The following is a 15,407-nucleotide window of genomic DNA, read 5'->3' as shown; positions in this document are numbered from 1 at the left end:
TTCTAGTCGAGACAGATTCTCGCCAGTGTGAACTGAAGTAGCCTCAGGCTCACATTCTGCAAATATACACCTCTGTCCATGAGTAAAAAAATATGCAGGAGGGCGCATTAATAATTGATGCAGTTACAAAACTCATGATAAGGAGACTGCGGCAGGACAGAAGAAGATGTTTGCTTTAAACTTAAAGGATCAGGTACATGTGTACTGAGTGACAAGAACTTAGTGTACTTATTTTAACCCATTTCAATGGTTTAAAAGAAATAAGTCAGATATGTATGTTACCCTCTAACATAATGCTTTGTATGTAAAAAAAAAAAAAAAAAAAATCTTACCAATTACACACTTCATAACATGATTAACACGGGTGTCATATTTAGATTCTGTCAGGAGGAATTAAAAGTTAACTGAAAACCATGAAGGAGCAAATCTTTGACCTTTCAGAACAATCCCTATGCAGGTGCTATTAAAGAAAGCACTAAATTATTACTCCAGTGTAGCTTCTAAGGTGTGTGGCATCTCAAGCTAAATGTGAAGCTAATTGAGAATTCATCACTTGTTGTAGCTTGAAAATGTCAGCTGGCTGTCAAACAGCCATGTTTTTATCTGCATGACATCATATTTATGATGTCTCCGAGGGTTTTGACCGGCTGCCACTGATTAAATGACAGTGAATCATTCAGTTTGAGATAAAACAGTAAAAGTCCCCAATGCAAGTGTTAAAGGGAAGTATTCACAAGTTAACACAAATAAATGTCTGGAAGCTTCCACTAGAAAAAGAATTTTAACAGAAGAGAATAGTATTTGAGTACCAGAGGTCAGTAATGTGCTTCACTTTCACGTTTGCCTTTCTGCTGCATCAATCTGGACTCTATCCACTGCTACCCGTTGAAACTCTATCTCTTGCATTCAATGTGCCCTCTAAGATCTTATTGTGGAATGGTTGATATTACAGTTCATTGCTGCTTCCCAGCTCCAGATATCCAACCCTTTCCCCTCCCTCAGGTGGGAAAGGGAAACCAGACACTGTCTTGTCCAGCCTCCCCTTGGTTGGCTAAACCTCTCTGCTACCATCAGTTTTCGTTAGGGCACCGCTGCAGCCACACGACATCTGACAACCGCAAAACTTGACTGAGGAAAAATTTGGAGAAAATGGGAGCTCCAGAGGAGGAAGCGCCACGTCCCCCATCAGACATCACTGTTTTCGGGGCCAACTGTACGCTCCACGGCCTGAGCCACATATTTCTGCCCGGTGGAGTGACTTTCCGGCGGTTGCTCTGGGCTGCTGCATTCAGCGCCTCGCTTTCCATCTTCCTGCTCCAAGTGGCCGACCGTGTGATCGAGTATTATCAATACCCCCATGTTACAATTCTGGATGAAATGGACAGTCCCGTCATGTATTTCCCAGCCATAACCCTCTGCAACTACAACACCTTTCGAAAGTCCCAGCTCCGGAGGAATGATATCTTCTGGATGGCTGGACTCCTGGGTGTGGAACAAGGAGACTTTGATGATTTCATGGCCGCTATAGGGCAACCCACAGACAGCAACACCAAGTTTTTCCCCAGCAAGACCTTCAACATGCTGGAGTTTGTGCAGAGGACTAGTCATAACATAGAGGAGATGCTGCTTGACTGCAAATACAGAGGCAAGGACTGTGGTCCAGAGAACTTCACCACAGTAAGTAAGGCTCCTCATGTAGGTGTCACCTCTTGTGTGATCAGTGTAGCCACTCAATCATTTAGGGCTAAAACCAAAAAATCCCAAACAAGATCACAATGAGAGGTTGAACATGTTCTCTCTGCAATATTTCATAATGTCTCAGCAGGTTAATTGCTGATTCATTATTATTTAAACAAAATATTTAATGGGAAGTGTCAAATCGTGTGTTAAAAATCTTTAATTTGAAATTATTAATAGAAAGCTTGAAAGCAAAATTTGAACAGAAACAAAGCCTCAGGCAGAAATACCAACAACTGTGAGCTGTTCAATATTCATTATAAAACTACGATTCCAGCGCTTCATTTTGCCCGGGGGTGAAGTGAAAAATGAGTCTGTTTATGTTTCTAAACACCAGGAGATCTGCTCAAAGACGTTACATTTCCAAAATGAGCACTGTCATGATGTCATGATGAGCATAATCATTCAAATCAGATATCGTTAGTAGAGGAGACATCACTTTGATTCAAATTATGCTGTCACTGCGTAATTTAGCTTTTTTTTCTTAACATAATCCCTACTTTATTTTTTAAAATACTAGTATAAATGACATGTTTGTGAAAAGATAAAGTAGCTTTAGGGAGAACAATGGGTACGTGGGTGGAAGAGGAAAAGTTTCTGAGGAATACTAATAAAGCAGCACTTTATCTCTGTTTACAAAGCAGGAATGTGTTTCGTTCGCCTTTATAGTGATGCCAATATTTATGCTGGGTCCAGTTCTTCACTTTGTGACTGCTATTAGCTGTAATTTTTCTTGAAGGAGAAATGAAAGTTACTTTCTTAAAAGTGTCCTCCGAAACGTTTAATCTACTGAGGTGCCATATGGTTCAACAAATCTCTGCTGGCATCATGCATCATGCATTATGAAGCAAGCATATGCTGTTTTCAAGACCAGTAGGGTTTTTAACACGTTACTGTTTTTCTTTGTAAATACCTCAGAAGGATTGTCGTCTTCATCGTAGTAATGGCACCAAATGTTCTAAATATTTGTCTCCGATCACAAAAATCTAAAGCACATAATGTCACAGGAACAATGTCATTGTAGAGATGAAAAGGTAATTTGTCTTAACTTGTGTGCCTTCATTTTTTTTTTTTTTTTTTTTTTGTGAACTCCAGTTTTTCCTTCTCAATTTTCAGGTCTTTACGAAAGAAATAAAATTATGTCAGCAGAATCTGAGCGGAACTTAATCGTCCTGCTGCAGAGACAGGGGAAGGATTGTATTTCGATGAAATGGGCCATTGATTTGAGTGATGAAAACCCAGCCTGAGACGGGTGTCTCATGCTGCACAGTTTCTTTGGGAACCAGCAGTGAAACAGAGGCAAACGATTTATACTAATTACCTAGCTGTTCTAATGTAGCGCTACTGTTGCTATTTATTTCTTTTTTTGTTAGTGACAGTGATTCACATTAAAAGAAAAGGTTTGGCTTTTCAACTCAAACCAAACCTGACACCTACTATGAAGACTTGCACATTTAAATGACTCATCAGGTTTGAGTCATATTCTCAAAAACAACACAGCGCATATGAGCTAATAAAGATACATTTTGATATCGCTGTGATCAGTCAGATGACCTTGGCTTCTTCACATCCCTGCATACAAAGGGCACATTTCAGCTAAATGTCAGAAACTGGAGATGCTCGGAGGGCCTAAGTATAGAGGGGACTAATTAAAGATTCATAGAGCTGCCTGAATTCCCCCTTCCTCGATTCCCTCGGCCTGCTGATCTTTCTGTGGGAGGCTGAGAGGCAGGTCCTCTCATAGGAGATAAGATGGGATGGAATTGAGATTACCCATTATATACTTCAGCAACATCAACACAAAATGACTCACACAAGGTCTAGACAACATCCGACAATTAGCTCTGTGTATGTGGAAAAACCTGAGAAAATATATGCACTGAATCATTCAGATACCTCTGCTGATGCACTTAATTGATCCATTTTGGTATGGCTTTTAAAAGGACATCATTAGAATAAACATACGGCTCGATTTTCCTATTTAAACCTCTTAGTACAAAGTTTTGCAGCTATTCGACCATATTAGTTGTAGCATACTAATACTTCACTTTAGTTTGATAACATTTTTCAGATGTCCTTTCGGATCTATTTCAGTACATGCATGCGTGTACGTATGTGTAGCATTTTAGACAAAGTAACAGTGGCTGGAGAAACTTGGCATGCCTGACAGTGACAGGAAAGACCAGATGTTTCAGCTAATGAGCTGGGTATGGGTGCAGTCGTATTGAGAAATCTCATAGGGGAAATATCAGCGCCCCCAAGTGCAATCACTCCCTTTGCATCAAGTAATGAAATATTTTTTGGGGGGAGAGATGCTGTAATTTGCTGGTGGAGAACGACTCTCGTATATTTAAAAGCTGGCAGATGGTAGAGGCTGGGAATGTTCTGCCCATGCGGTGCTCTAAATATACATAGAAACATAGCCTTGAATGTCCCTGGATCAGTCTGTGGTAACAAGCCGTGCTCAGATTACAGTTTTTGGTAGCTAGGACGCTGTATATGACACAACATCACATTAAAGAAAACCATTTTTAGATTATAATATATATGATTTGCCAAATAAGTGTCTTGGTGGAGGATTTACTTCATTATCAAATTAATCTCATGCCTCCATCTTGGTGCCTTACTGTCTGTGAAGTGGCGTGTGATTGATTACCTCATTAATACTCAAAAGCGTAAGCACCCCAACACACCCTGAATCATTGCTGTGGATTAAGCCTGCAAGACTAGCTCACACCAAATAAATCATCTGTCATCGTGTATATGCAGGATGCATGCCGAAGCTGGTGTAATATCATTTCAATCGATCACCAGCTCAGCACTTTAGCCGGCCCATGCCACTGCAGAGAGCTGATCCTAACATGTTTATCCCGTTACGCTTGATCTTCTATGTTGTCACTGAACTTCCCGTAGATCTATTAGATTATGTTGTAACAAAGGACCTTTGGTTTAAACTTCCTTTTTAATATTACATTAAGTCTTGCCTGCCAAAGCTAGAGCCAGGAGCTGGTGTTTTACTTTATGCGCTGCAGTATTGTCTGGAGGCTGATGTTGGCTTTGGAGGTCAAAGAAAAGAAAAAGGTGAGTAAAAGAAGCAGAAGACAGGATTGAGCGTCAGAGATGCAGACAGAGAGAGAAAATAGGCAACGTGGAGAAAAGTACAAAAGAATAGCTCCTTATACCAGAGAGAGGTGGAAAGGGTGAAAAGCGACAAATAGATCTGAAGGGGAGCGCTGACACAAAATGGAAACAAATGAGAAAGAGAAAACAGAAAAAGAGGCTGCGCTGTGCTTAGATTGAGGTGGGACCGGGACTCAGCTGAGCACTGACACCATCACTGTGATTCAGCCTGCTTTGGAGCAGAGCCACTGCCTCGATGCACAACTGGAAGCATTAGGAGAGATGAAAGGAAGAAGGTGTGTGAAGGAGCACAAAATTACACTGCTGCCTAGAGCATGAAAAGGAGAGTAGAGATAAAATAGAGTATAGTGCAAACAATGAAATAAACAAATCTGACGCACCGAGCGTAGATGACAGGCCAGATTACAAATACTTAATGTGTTTATTCCAGTACTCAGTATCAGAAAAGATTACTGTGAAAATCGCTGTTACTCTAAGTGCAGCATTGGCAGTCCAGTCAATGGCACTGAGGAGGAATACTGAAGGAATTCATGGAGGGGATGCTGTGTGAGGGTGCTTTATGCTGACTTGCACATCCGGCATACGACCATAGGCAGACATCGGAGGTGCCCGTTGACAGAACCTCTTAAGTTAATTGGCTTGTTAGGTGGAGACACCGGACACAAATATGGCTCTGTCCAAAACCAATAGAGCCATTATGTTTTGTTGTAGATTATCAGCCTCCTGGCATCATGATATTCAAACAACAGCATGCATTGTACTCCCAAGTTTTCCTAATCTACTGAACACAGATGGAGCACAAATGACTAATGGTTCATATCACAAGTTCTTTTGATTTTTGATTGCCTCAGAAGCCATATTTAGCTTTTTTTTTTTCCTCCACTAATGGCCTCTGGGATCTACATCCTGGTCTCTTAGCCAATATGTTATGCACTGCACCTTTCAAAGTGTGGAGTTGCTTTCTGAGATTACTCTTCAAGACTATTTGGTCAATATCATAGACTGTATATAAAAGATGAACCCACTGGTTTGTGATACCTTGTTGTGAAACATCAGCATTAGTAATTTGGCCATGTTTGTGCCATGTTGTTGTTGTTTTTAAGGCAGAATTGATCATATATGGACAAATGGAGTATACTGCATAGCTCCATTAAACTGACACCATCACCAGGTATTATTGCTAAGTAACATGCAAATGAATGATCCGCACAGCAGGCCATCTATTTTTTTCTTTCAGATAAATCCACTAAAATATCTGAAAACACCACAAACATGCTGCAGAGATCCAGTTCAGTCAATTAACAGGGGTGAAGCCTACTAAGCCTACCAGTGAGTTAAAGTGGAAATGGCCTAACTTTAAGCCTTAATGCAGTTTAAATAGTAAAGCTATAAAATAATTTATCACCTTTTTTAGTCATCTTGAAGAAATAAATTACCCATAAATACCAAAATACATTTTTGTACCAGCATGTGAACATGTTTACATTTCTGCTATTTTTGTTACTTTGCATCGTCTTAATTTTTCAACCCGTTGCACCTTTAGACAGAAGAGCTTAGTGTAATGTATGTTTGCACTGATTGCCGATCACGCTTCAACTGAGTCGTCCTCGGTCAGAAGGAATGGTACTCCACAGTGATGTAGTTCAAATAACTTTACTAAAGAGATGGCAGATGACATCAACAGGATGTACAGCATTGGTAGGGAGGCATTACAGTATTCACATGCAGGTAACGGGGGTGTGAGTGTGTATATGGGTATGTGTGTGTGGTCATCTGTAAACAGAAAGAACAAACATTTGTATTAACCACTATGGATAGCAGTGTACCCCTTATACAGTACTGTGGGTTTCCAGGGTAATGTTATACAATCTGCCATAACCTCATGGCCACTAGATGGCACCCTAAGACCATAAATGAATTTCTGGCTTGTATATACATTGGCAAACCAGACCTCTGCAGATTGCAACGATTCAGAGAATAAACATAGTAAATAGTTACATCCACCTACCACAATGCTTGACAGTAAGTCGTATATGGAATGAAATATGGGCTGAACACAAGGCTGCCTGTAGTAGGCCAAACAAAACGCATCTTAGCGATAGCCATGGGACTAGCCTCTTAGCGATAGCAACGAGACTAGCCTCTTAGCGATAGCAACGGGACTAGCCTCTTAGCGATAGCAAATTACACAGATAAAGTCAACAAGCCTCACTCTCATCTTACAATACTCACATGGTAAGCACGCACGCAGTATTAACTCACACCGAATGCACGTTAATACCTTACTCCTCCGACACACCTCTCATCTGTGCAGCGCTGCGCTGAACACGTTCCCAACCGGAAGTACAGATACCGAGGTGCATCATGGGTAACGTAGTATAAACCAGCTACAGTGAACAAGCGGACTTTTAACAGCCGCCCCTGTATTTGTAGGCAAATACACTCCCGCTAGAGTCCTTCTATTTTGAAACAGTGTCATTTGAGTCCTCAGGAACTTTGGGAAGTTCCACCAACTTAGTTACCGGGCGAACATAGGTACTGTCTTTAACCTTGACCTCGGCAGCTCGAACAACGCCATCAATCCCTGGGAAAACTTTGGCAATGGTACCCACAGGCCAAAGGCCTCTAGGCAAGTTACAGTCCACAATCATAACAGCTTGTCCCACAGCCATGTTGTCAGTGGACCTCCTCCATTTCTGTCGGAGTTGCAGTCCTGGGAGGTAGTTCTGTATGAACCGCTTCCAGAAGTGGTCGCTGATGACCTGACTGTGCCTCCATCTTCTGTTAGAAAGAGTGCCTGAGGGGCCGTAAGCTGCCTGGGGTAGTGCCGAATCATGCCGCCCCATCAAGAGAAGATTTGGTGTGATGGGATCTGGGTCAGCTATGTCAGCCGATGCATAGCCAAGCGGCTTTGAGTTCAAAATGCCCTCAACCTCTATGAGAGCAGTGAGTAGGACTTCTTCCACCACAACTTGGTCCTTCAGGACCACTTGCAGAGCTGACTTCACTGCTCTGATTTCCCTTTCCCATGCTCCTCCGAAATGAGGAGAGTGTGGGGGATTGAAGCAGAAGTTGATAGTCTGCTTAGCCAGTTGCTGCTTGAGGTCCGGCTCCATGTTTTCAAACGCCGTTTGGAGTTCTCTGTGCCCACCTCTGAAATTGGTCCCTCGATCAGACCACATCTCGTACGGCTTTCCTCGGCGTGCAATAAATCTGCGTAATGACATAAGGAAGGAATCGGTGTCAAGACTAGGGAGGAGATCAAGGTGCACGCATCTGGTTGTAAGACACTTGTAGATGATTCCCCAGCGTTTCTCTCTTCTACGACCTATCTTTATCGTGTATGGCCCAAAACAGTCTACGCCCGTTGACCAGAACGGCCGCTTATAGAGTCTCAGCCGCGATGAAGGTAAGTCAGCCATTTTGGGTGTAGAAGGTGAGGCGCGCCATCTCCTACAGTCCACACACTGGTGCTGATGCTTCTTAATGGCTTGACGTCCTCTGAGAATCCAATAGGTGCGCCGTATTTCCGCAAACAGCCTCTCTGCACCTGGATGAAGGAGCTGGTCATCATAAGTTTTTATGATGAGCTTGGTCAGGGGATGTTCAGCTGCTAATACAATGGGATGAATACTGTCTGGATCTAAGTCGGCAGCTCAACGGAGGCGGCCTCCGACTCTGATGAGACCGGTAAGACTGTCATATTCAGGGGACAGCACGCTAAGACGGCTGTCTGAGCGGACTGGGTGCCCGATCTGGAGGGCTCGGGCCTCCTCTGAGAAGCTGTCAGTCTGTGCCGAGCGAAGCAGCATGGTTTTGGTTTCTAGTTGCTCCGCTGCTGTAATAGGAGCGTCAGCCGCCCCGTGTTGGGTCTGGTAGGTAGCAGCAATCAGCTCATCTAGCGTGGCATACTGTGTTGGATCCGGTAAAGTCGGGGATGCAGAAACGTGCCCACAGAATGCAGTCTTCCTGAGCTCTGCCTCACTGCATGCCGGGAACTCTGTTGGCAACTTAGGCCAAGTGTCAGCAGTTTGTGACAGAAAGGGTGGACCATGTGACCAACGATTGCGGACAGTTAGGTCAGCGAGATGTTTCCCTCTGGTGATGTCATCAGCAGGATTGAGGTCAGAGGTCACATACCGCCACTGTTCAGGAGATGTCAGCTCCTGTATTTCACAGATTCTAGTCCCCACAAATACCTTATAGCGACAGGAACTAGACTGGATCCACTGCAGCACCGTTGTGGAGTCTGTCCACAGGTAGATCGATTTCAGGAGGATGGTGAGCTCTGTCTGGAGTAATTTGGCCAATTGGGCCCCTGTGAGCGCTGCGCAAAGCTCCAGCCGGGGTATTGACACCTGTTTACGTGGGGCCACTCTGGAGCGAGCCATCAGGAATGATGTGGCGATGGGCAGTTGTTGATCGATTACTCGGAGATAAGCCACAGCCCCATACGCCTTTTCTGATGCGTCACAGAATATGTGAGCCTCGTATGTCACATTGCTGGAGTTGTGAGAAGGAGTGTAGCAGCGGGGAATGGTGACATGCTGAAGGTGTGACAGTTCACCTTCCCACTCAAGCCAGGACTGAAGTAGATTCCCTTCGATGGGCTCATCCCATCCTCTCTCTGTGCTCCACAGGGCCTGTACAATCAGCTTGGCCCTTGTAGTGTAGGGACAAATATAACCTAGGGGGTCATACTGGGTAGCTAGTACCTTGTACACGTTGCGCAGCGTGACCGTGGAGTAGGTTATAGGGCGGTGCTTATACCCCAGGACATCTGTCGGGCAGTGCCAGCTGAGTCCTAATGTTGACTCTTGTGGGTCGAGACTTTTGAAGTTCAGCCAAAGCTCGCAGCTCTCTGATCTAGCTGAAGCGGGCAGGTGAGCAACTACTTCGGGCACGTTGCTCGCCCACTGACGTATCTCGAATCCTCCTTGAATGAGTAAATCTCTCATTCGGTCGATGAGCTGCTTTGCCTCTTCTGGGTTGGATAGGGACTGTAAACAGTTATCCACATAGAAGGCTGTGTGGACAGAGTCACAGATGTCCTTGTGGGTGTCTTCGTGCTCCCTTGCATGTCTCTGTAGGGCGTAAATAGCACAACAGGGGCTACATGTCGTTCCGAAGGGCAAAACTCTCCACTCATATACGTCTGGGGGCCGGTCAGTTTCACAATCCCTCCACAGAAACCGTAGTAGAGGACAGTCCTCTGGGAGCAGCCGAATCTGGTGAAACATGGCTTTGATATCTCCACTCACGGCTACAGGGTGTTGGCGGAAGCGGAGTAATACCCCCAGCAGAGTGGGCCCCAAGGGAGGTCCTGGTAAGAGGTAGTGGTTCAGGACGGCCCCCTGAAACTCAAACGAACAGTTGAAGACCACCCTAGCCTTATTATTGTGATGTACCATGTGGTGGGGTACATACCATGACTCGGAAGGGCTATGTGTCTCATCTGGGCTCAGCTTAACAACATAACCAGAATCTACTAACCTGTGGATCTCCTGGCTGTATGTGAGGGTCAGATCAGGATTCTTGGCCAGCTTACGTTCGGTGGATCTGAGGAGGCCTTTTACTGCTTCAGGAGAGACACACATCCGTGGAAAGTCCCTTCTTCTCAGCAGCGGAGTGGCGTATCTCTCGACACCGTCTACTGGGACTCTGATAGTCTTTGTCTCCAACATAGCTACCGCCTCTCTGTCCTCCTTTGACCGTGTGACCTCCTTCTCTGTCCTGTAGGGGGGAGCATCTAGTTGCCACAAACGCTTCACATCTTGATGCACGGCCTCTGCAGGAGAAAGGCACATGTTCAGGCACTGCAGGTCCCCCTCAGATGTAGGCATACTACTGGCCGGCCCCTGGATGGCCCATCCGAGCTTGGTGCAGATAGCTACTGGCCCTTTGGACGACCCCTGAAGGACGGGGCGGACAGGGGTGATGAGATGAGCGTTATCTGAGCCAATCAGCACCAAAGGTTGGATCTGGTTAAATCCCTCAATCTGGACTTTCTGTAAGTGAAGATACTTCTTCTTTAGCTGTTCAGCTGGACATGACTGAGTAGCTAGGCTCAGTTGTTGGGCTGTGAAGGCATGTGTTACTTTGTACCTCACTTTGGGCTTAGCCCTTGGTGACACCTGAAATGAGACAAAGCCTCCCTTCATCTGGATTACATCTCGACGGATAGTTCTCAGTGAGAGTGTTGCTTCCTCCTGTTCCAAACCTAGAGATGTAACTGCCGCTGGAAGCACAACAGTCTTCTCTGAGCCGTCATCGAGCACAGCAAATGTATCCAGTGATTTTCCCCCATGATGTAGTTGGATTGGTACTACCTTAAGCATAACACGACCTGAGTGACTTGAATAGTCTAGGTAGACCATACTAGTACTCACAGTTAGTATGTTAGGGTCCCGCTTCTTGGCCTCAACCAGGTCATGGAGCACCAACAAATGCTGGTCACCACAGGTGCTGCACGGCTTCTTCAGAGTACACTGCTCTGGAGAATGTTTACGGCCACAGCGCCAGCATTTGGCCTTCTCGGTAATCCAGGTAGCCATAGCTTTGAGGTCTAGCCTTTTGAATCCATCACAGCCATTCAGATAATGCTCTGTCCCTTCGCAGTATGGACAATAAGGTTTGAACTTCTGTTTCTTCTTAGGTTGGATTGTCGGATCTGGAGCTGTAGATTCTCCCTCCTGGTTTAGCTTGGCTTGGGCTAGATTTGGGCCGTAGTAGATGGAGGCAGATCTGTTGTGTGGCTTGAGCCCTGCTGAGGCTTTGAGTAGGTTCTTCTCTGGACGTGGCTTGTCCGGGGGCATTTGAGAGGCTTGTCTGGATAGCTGAAGGACTTGGGATTTCCGTTCGAGCCATTCTGAGAAGTCGTACATATTGTATGTTCGGCTGCTGCCACTGCGGATGATCCCCCGGGTGATACAGTACTCGATGAAGTTGTCCCTGTAGTTCAGAGGGAGCTTAGTAAGCAGTCTGTCCACATGTGAACCACAATGAAGCTCACTGGCTGCTACTTCATCCATGGTACTGAGAAGCCCAACCAGGCTGGACACCGAGAGGGAGAGGTCTTCAATAGCTTGAGAATCTCCGGCTCTAATAGGGGGGCAGTTTAATATAGTGCTAAGCTCACTTTGGACTAACTGCCTTGGCTGTCCATACCTCTGCTCTAGCGCCCTCATTGCACTAGTGTAGGGAGTGCGGTCGTGAATGTAGCGCTTGGCTACCTGTAGGGCGCTGGGATGCTCTAGATGATCTAGTAGGACCTGATACTTGTAATCTTCTCCCAGATGAGAATGTGGCCCTAAGGTGCTGTCCAGCCCTTTCTTCAATAAGGCAAAGTCACTCTCTCTCCCCGACCGGAAGATCACCAGCTTAGGCTTTGGGATGCCGTATGAAGATGCCACCATCATCTCCATCAGGTTTGGTAGAGGCGTTCCTGCTGGGTGAGTTGTGGCAACCTGTGGATTATGGTGTTCAGCAGAGGAAGATGATGAATAGTTACTGCCTGAGGGATAAGGAACATAGTACTTGCCAGCTGGATCAGGCACAGCTTCAGGATGCAGTATGGTGGGCACAGGGCGATGAGCTTCTGTCCACTGTGATGGCTGGGTCACAGGCGCTGGTGGACGTGAAGGTTGCTGCAAGTACACAGGATTAGCTGGATGTCTGACTTGGAAGACAGGAGCAGCGGGATGTGACATCTGCTGCAGACTCATTGGGTCCACAGCCTGTGATAGCTGGTGCACTGAAAGATGAGCATGTTGTAGTGGCTGATCAGCTGGGGATGCAGAATGTAATAGCTGCACCTGGCATGGCCTGTTTATCAGGAGCTGATGTTCCGATCGCTGATATGAGAAGGGTTCAGCAGTGCATCGCCCAGGTCTCCTGAGTGGCGTCGTTGCAGCTACATAAGTGGCAGGGTGCAGCACTGGCTGAATGTGAAGGCTCGCTTTACGGGGAGGTGATGGAGCAGATGTTTCCACTGGCGTCGGCATGTTCGCCGGTGTTGTGGTGTCATGTAACACCTCATTGCTAGGTTGTAGTGGTGCAACTTCTGTTATGGAGGAAATATGTTGGGGTTGTTCTAACGCTCCTGTTTCTGGGGGAAGAGGACTGCCAGGTTTAGAAGCTTGCTCCAAACGCTCCACCCGCTTCAGTAGTGTCCCACGAGTTTCCTCCATAGACACTTGCAGTTGAGTCATGTGTTGGAGGACACTGCTCCAAACTGATTCCATCTTCTGCCATCTCTCATCCTCTTCATAGTCGGAGCTGCTTGAACTACTTGGAGCGCTAGATGGCTCAGTTAGGTTGTGCTCATAGTCCACCAGATGTACTGGAAGTTTCTTCTCCCGCGTTGGACGGGGGCTACTCGATGCACCTCTATCCTGAGGGTTTGCCATCTCATTAACTCAGCCAAGGCGAATCCGGCTCGAAGGACCACTTGTAATGTATGTTTGCACTGATTGCCGATCACGCTTCAACTGAGTCGTCCTCGGTCAGAAGGAATGGTACTCCACAGTGATGTAGTTCAAATAACTTTACTAAAGAGGTGGCAGATGACATCAACAGGATGTACAGCGTTGGTAGGGAGGCATTACAGTATTCACATGCAGGTAACGGGGGTGTGAGTGTGTATATGGGTATGTGTGTGTGGTCATCTGTAAACAGAAAGAACAAACATTTGTATTAACCACTATGGATAGCAGTGTACCCCTTATACAGTACTGTGGGTTTCCAGCGTAATGTTATACAATCTGCCATAACCTCATGGCCACTAGATGGCACCCTAAGACCATAAATGAATTTCTGGCTTGTATATACATTGGCAAACCAGACCTCTGCAGATTGCAACGATTCAGAGAATAAACATAGTAAATAGTTACATCCACCTACCACAATGCTTGACAGTAAGTCGTATATGGAATGAAATATGGGCTGAACACAAGGCTGCCTGTAGTAGGCCAAACAAAACGCATCTTAGCGATAGCCATGGGACTAGCCTCTTAGCGATAGCAACGAGACTAGCCTCTTAGCGATAGCAACGGGACTAGCCTCTTAGCGATAGCAAATTACACAGATAAAGTCAACAAGCCTCACTCTCATCTTACAATACTCACATGGTAAGCACGCACGCAGTATTAACTCACACCGAATGCACGTTAATACCTTACTCCTCCGACACACCTCTCATCTGTGCAGCGCTGCGCTGAACACGTTCCCAACCGGAAGTACAGATACCGAGGTGCATCATGGGTAACGTAGTATAAACCAGCTACAGTGAACAAGCGGACTTTTAACACTTAGACATCACCTATTGTTGGAAATGCCTTATTATTAGGCCACACCTCTTTCAATACAGGTGTTTTCACTGCCACGAGCTTAAACTTGTATACAGTCAAGCACCTAGTAATGCAGTCTGCCTTAACAAACATTTTGAAAGATTATGCCGTTCTAAAGAGCTCACTGGATTCTGTGAGATTTCTTTCCTCCTAGATGACTAAGTGATTTTTATTTTTGTATGTACTGTATGTTTGTATTTATTTGTTCAGACTGCAGTATAGTAAGATTTAAAGTAGCTGAGTAGCTTCAGGGTTCACCTGAAGGTTCTGAAGGTAAATGAAAGAGAATCTAATATCTAAATGAGGTCTGTTCTGTGAATTGCCTCTAAATTTAACTTATGGGCTTCTTTCAGTACCGAGCCCTGGAAGAGAGGCAAACTGACTGTTTTATTAATGCTGAGAGTTTTAAAGTCGTGCTGCTATGGAATGTAAACGATGCAAAGAAACAGACGAGACATTTTTGTCTGAGACATATATCACCATATCGTCAGCATACATCTGTAAACCTGCCCCATGACTGCGGTGAATGATTTATATATTAACTGAAGTGGAGTGTTAGAGAGGTTAGAAAGGATGTTTTTTCATTATTAATAACAACTCAGCGATTAATGTGACATGCTGAGTTAATAACAACTCAGCCTGTCACAGTCAGATATTATAAACGCAGTGTGACATGCTGCATATGAATGCATCAAAACACTATGTAACTCATTTATATCACACACACACACACATGCATACTTACATAGGGTCTTAGCCTTACTATATAAAGTGCCTTGAGGTGACTGCTGCTGTGATTTGGTGCTATAAAAATAAAAATTAATCGAATATAGTTTTATAGGTTAGAATAAGTGATTAATTAGTATTATTAACATACTGTTTTCAGTTACAAAGATTTCAATCTCTGTAAGGTTGTCAGAAAAATTAAATTTAGAACTCATACGACTAAGAATGTCATGATTTTATGTTGTGATTATGAATTGCAGCAAGTCAGCCACCAAGTGTCAGACCACATAAAGTACTGAGGCACCAATGTTGTGGTAACTCAGTAAGTGCACAGCTCCAAAACTACTCTGGCATCCTCTGGCATCTGCACAAAAATTCTGTGTCGGGAGCTTAGTGTCATGGGTTTTCATGGCCAAGCAGCTCCTGTAGGAGTAATGTGTGGGTGCCCAGGTACTT

At 45.0% G+C, this 15,407-nt stretch overlaps 2 protein-coding genes across 2 annotated transcripts in view; one reads left to right on the top strand and one right to left on the bottom strand.

The window, feature by feature from the left end:
* The first annotated feature begins 649 nt into the window (after positions 1-649).
* Positions 650-15,407, top strand: part of asic1c (acid-sensing (proton-gated) ion channel 1c) — a 42,333-nt gene continuing 27,575 nt past the window's right edge. The window contains exon 1 of the mRNA XM_085255223.1: positions 650-1,677. Within this exon, the coding sequence (XP_085111349.1) occupies positions 1,150-1,677 (528 nt within the window). The 5' untranslated portion in view covers positions 650-1,149. The remainder of the gene's footprint in view (positions 1,678-15,407) is intronic.
* LOC146553513 (uncharacterized) lies at positions 6,518-10,724 on the bottom strand. Its single transcript, XM_085255219.1, has 2 exons — positions 7,111-10,724; positions 6,518-6,651 (listed from the first exon to the last, which is right to left on the bottom strand). The coding sequence occupies exon 1, from the start codon at positions 10,719-10,721 to the stop codon at positions 8,535-8,537; it is 2,187 nt and encodes a 728-aa protein (XP_085111345.1). The 5' UTR covers positions 10,722-10,724; the 3' UTR covers positions 6,518-6,651; positions 7,111-8,534.

This window comes from Mchenga conophoros, linkage group LG18 (genome assembly GCF_057382185.1).
Source record: "Mchenga conophoros isolate Kocher_MC1m ecotype Shallow Benthic linkage group LG18, M_conophoros_male_GT1.1, whole genome shotgun sequence".
NCBI classification, from domain to species: domain Eukaryota; kingdom Metazoa; phylum Chordata; class Actinopteri; order Cichliformes; family Cichlidae; genus Mchenga; species Mchenga conophoros.
Note: the sequence above shows the minus strand (reverse complement) of the source record. Positions and strands in the feature narration are given on the sequence as shown.

What these genes read in the sequence shown, in the direction of transcription:
- LOC146553513 (XM_085255219.1), bottom strand. Translation starts at nt 10,721, where the DNA reads ATGCCTACATCTGAGGGGGACCTGCAGTGCCTGAACATGTGCCTTTCT.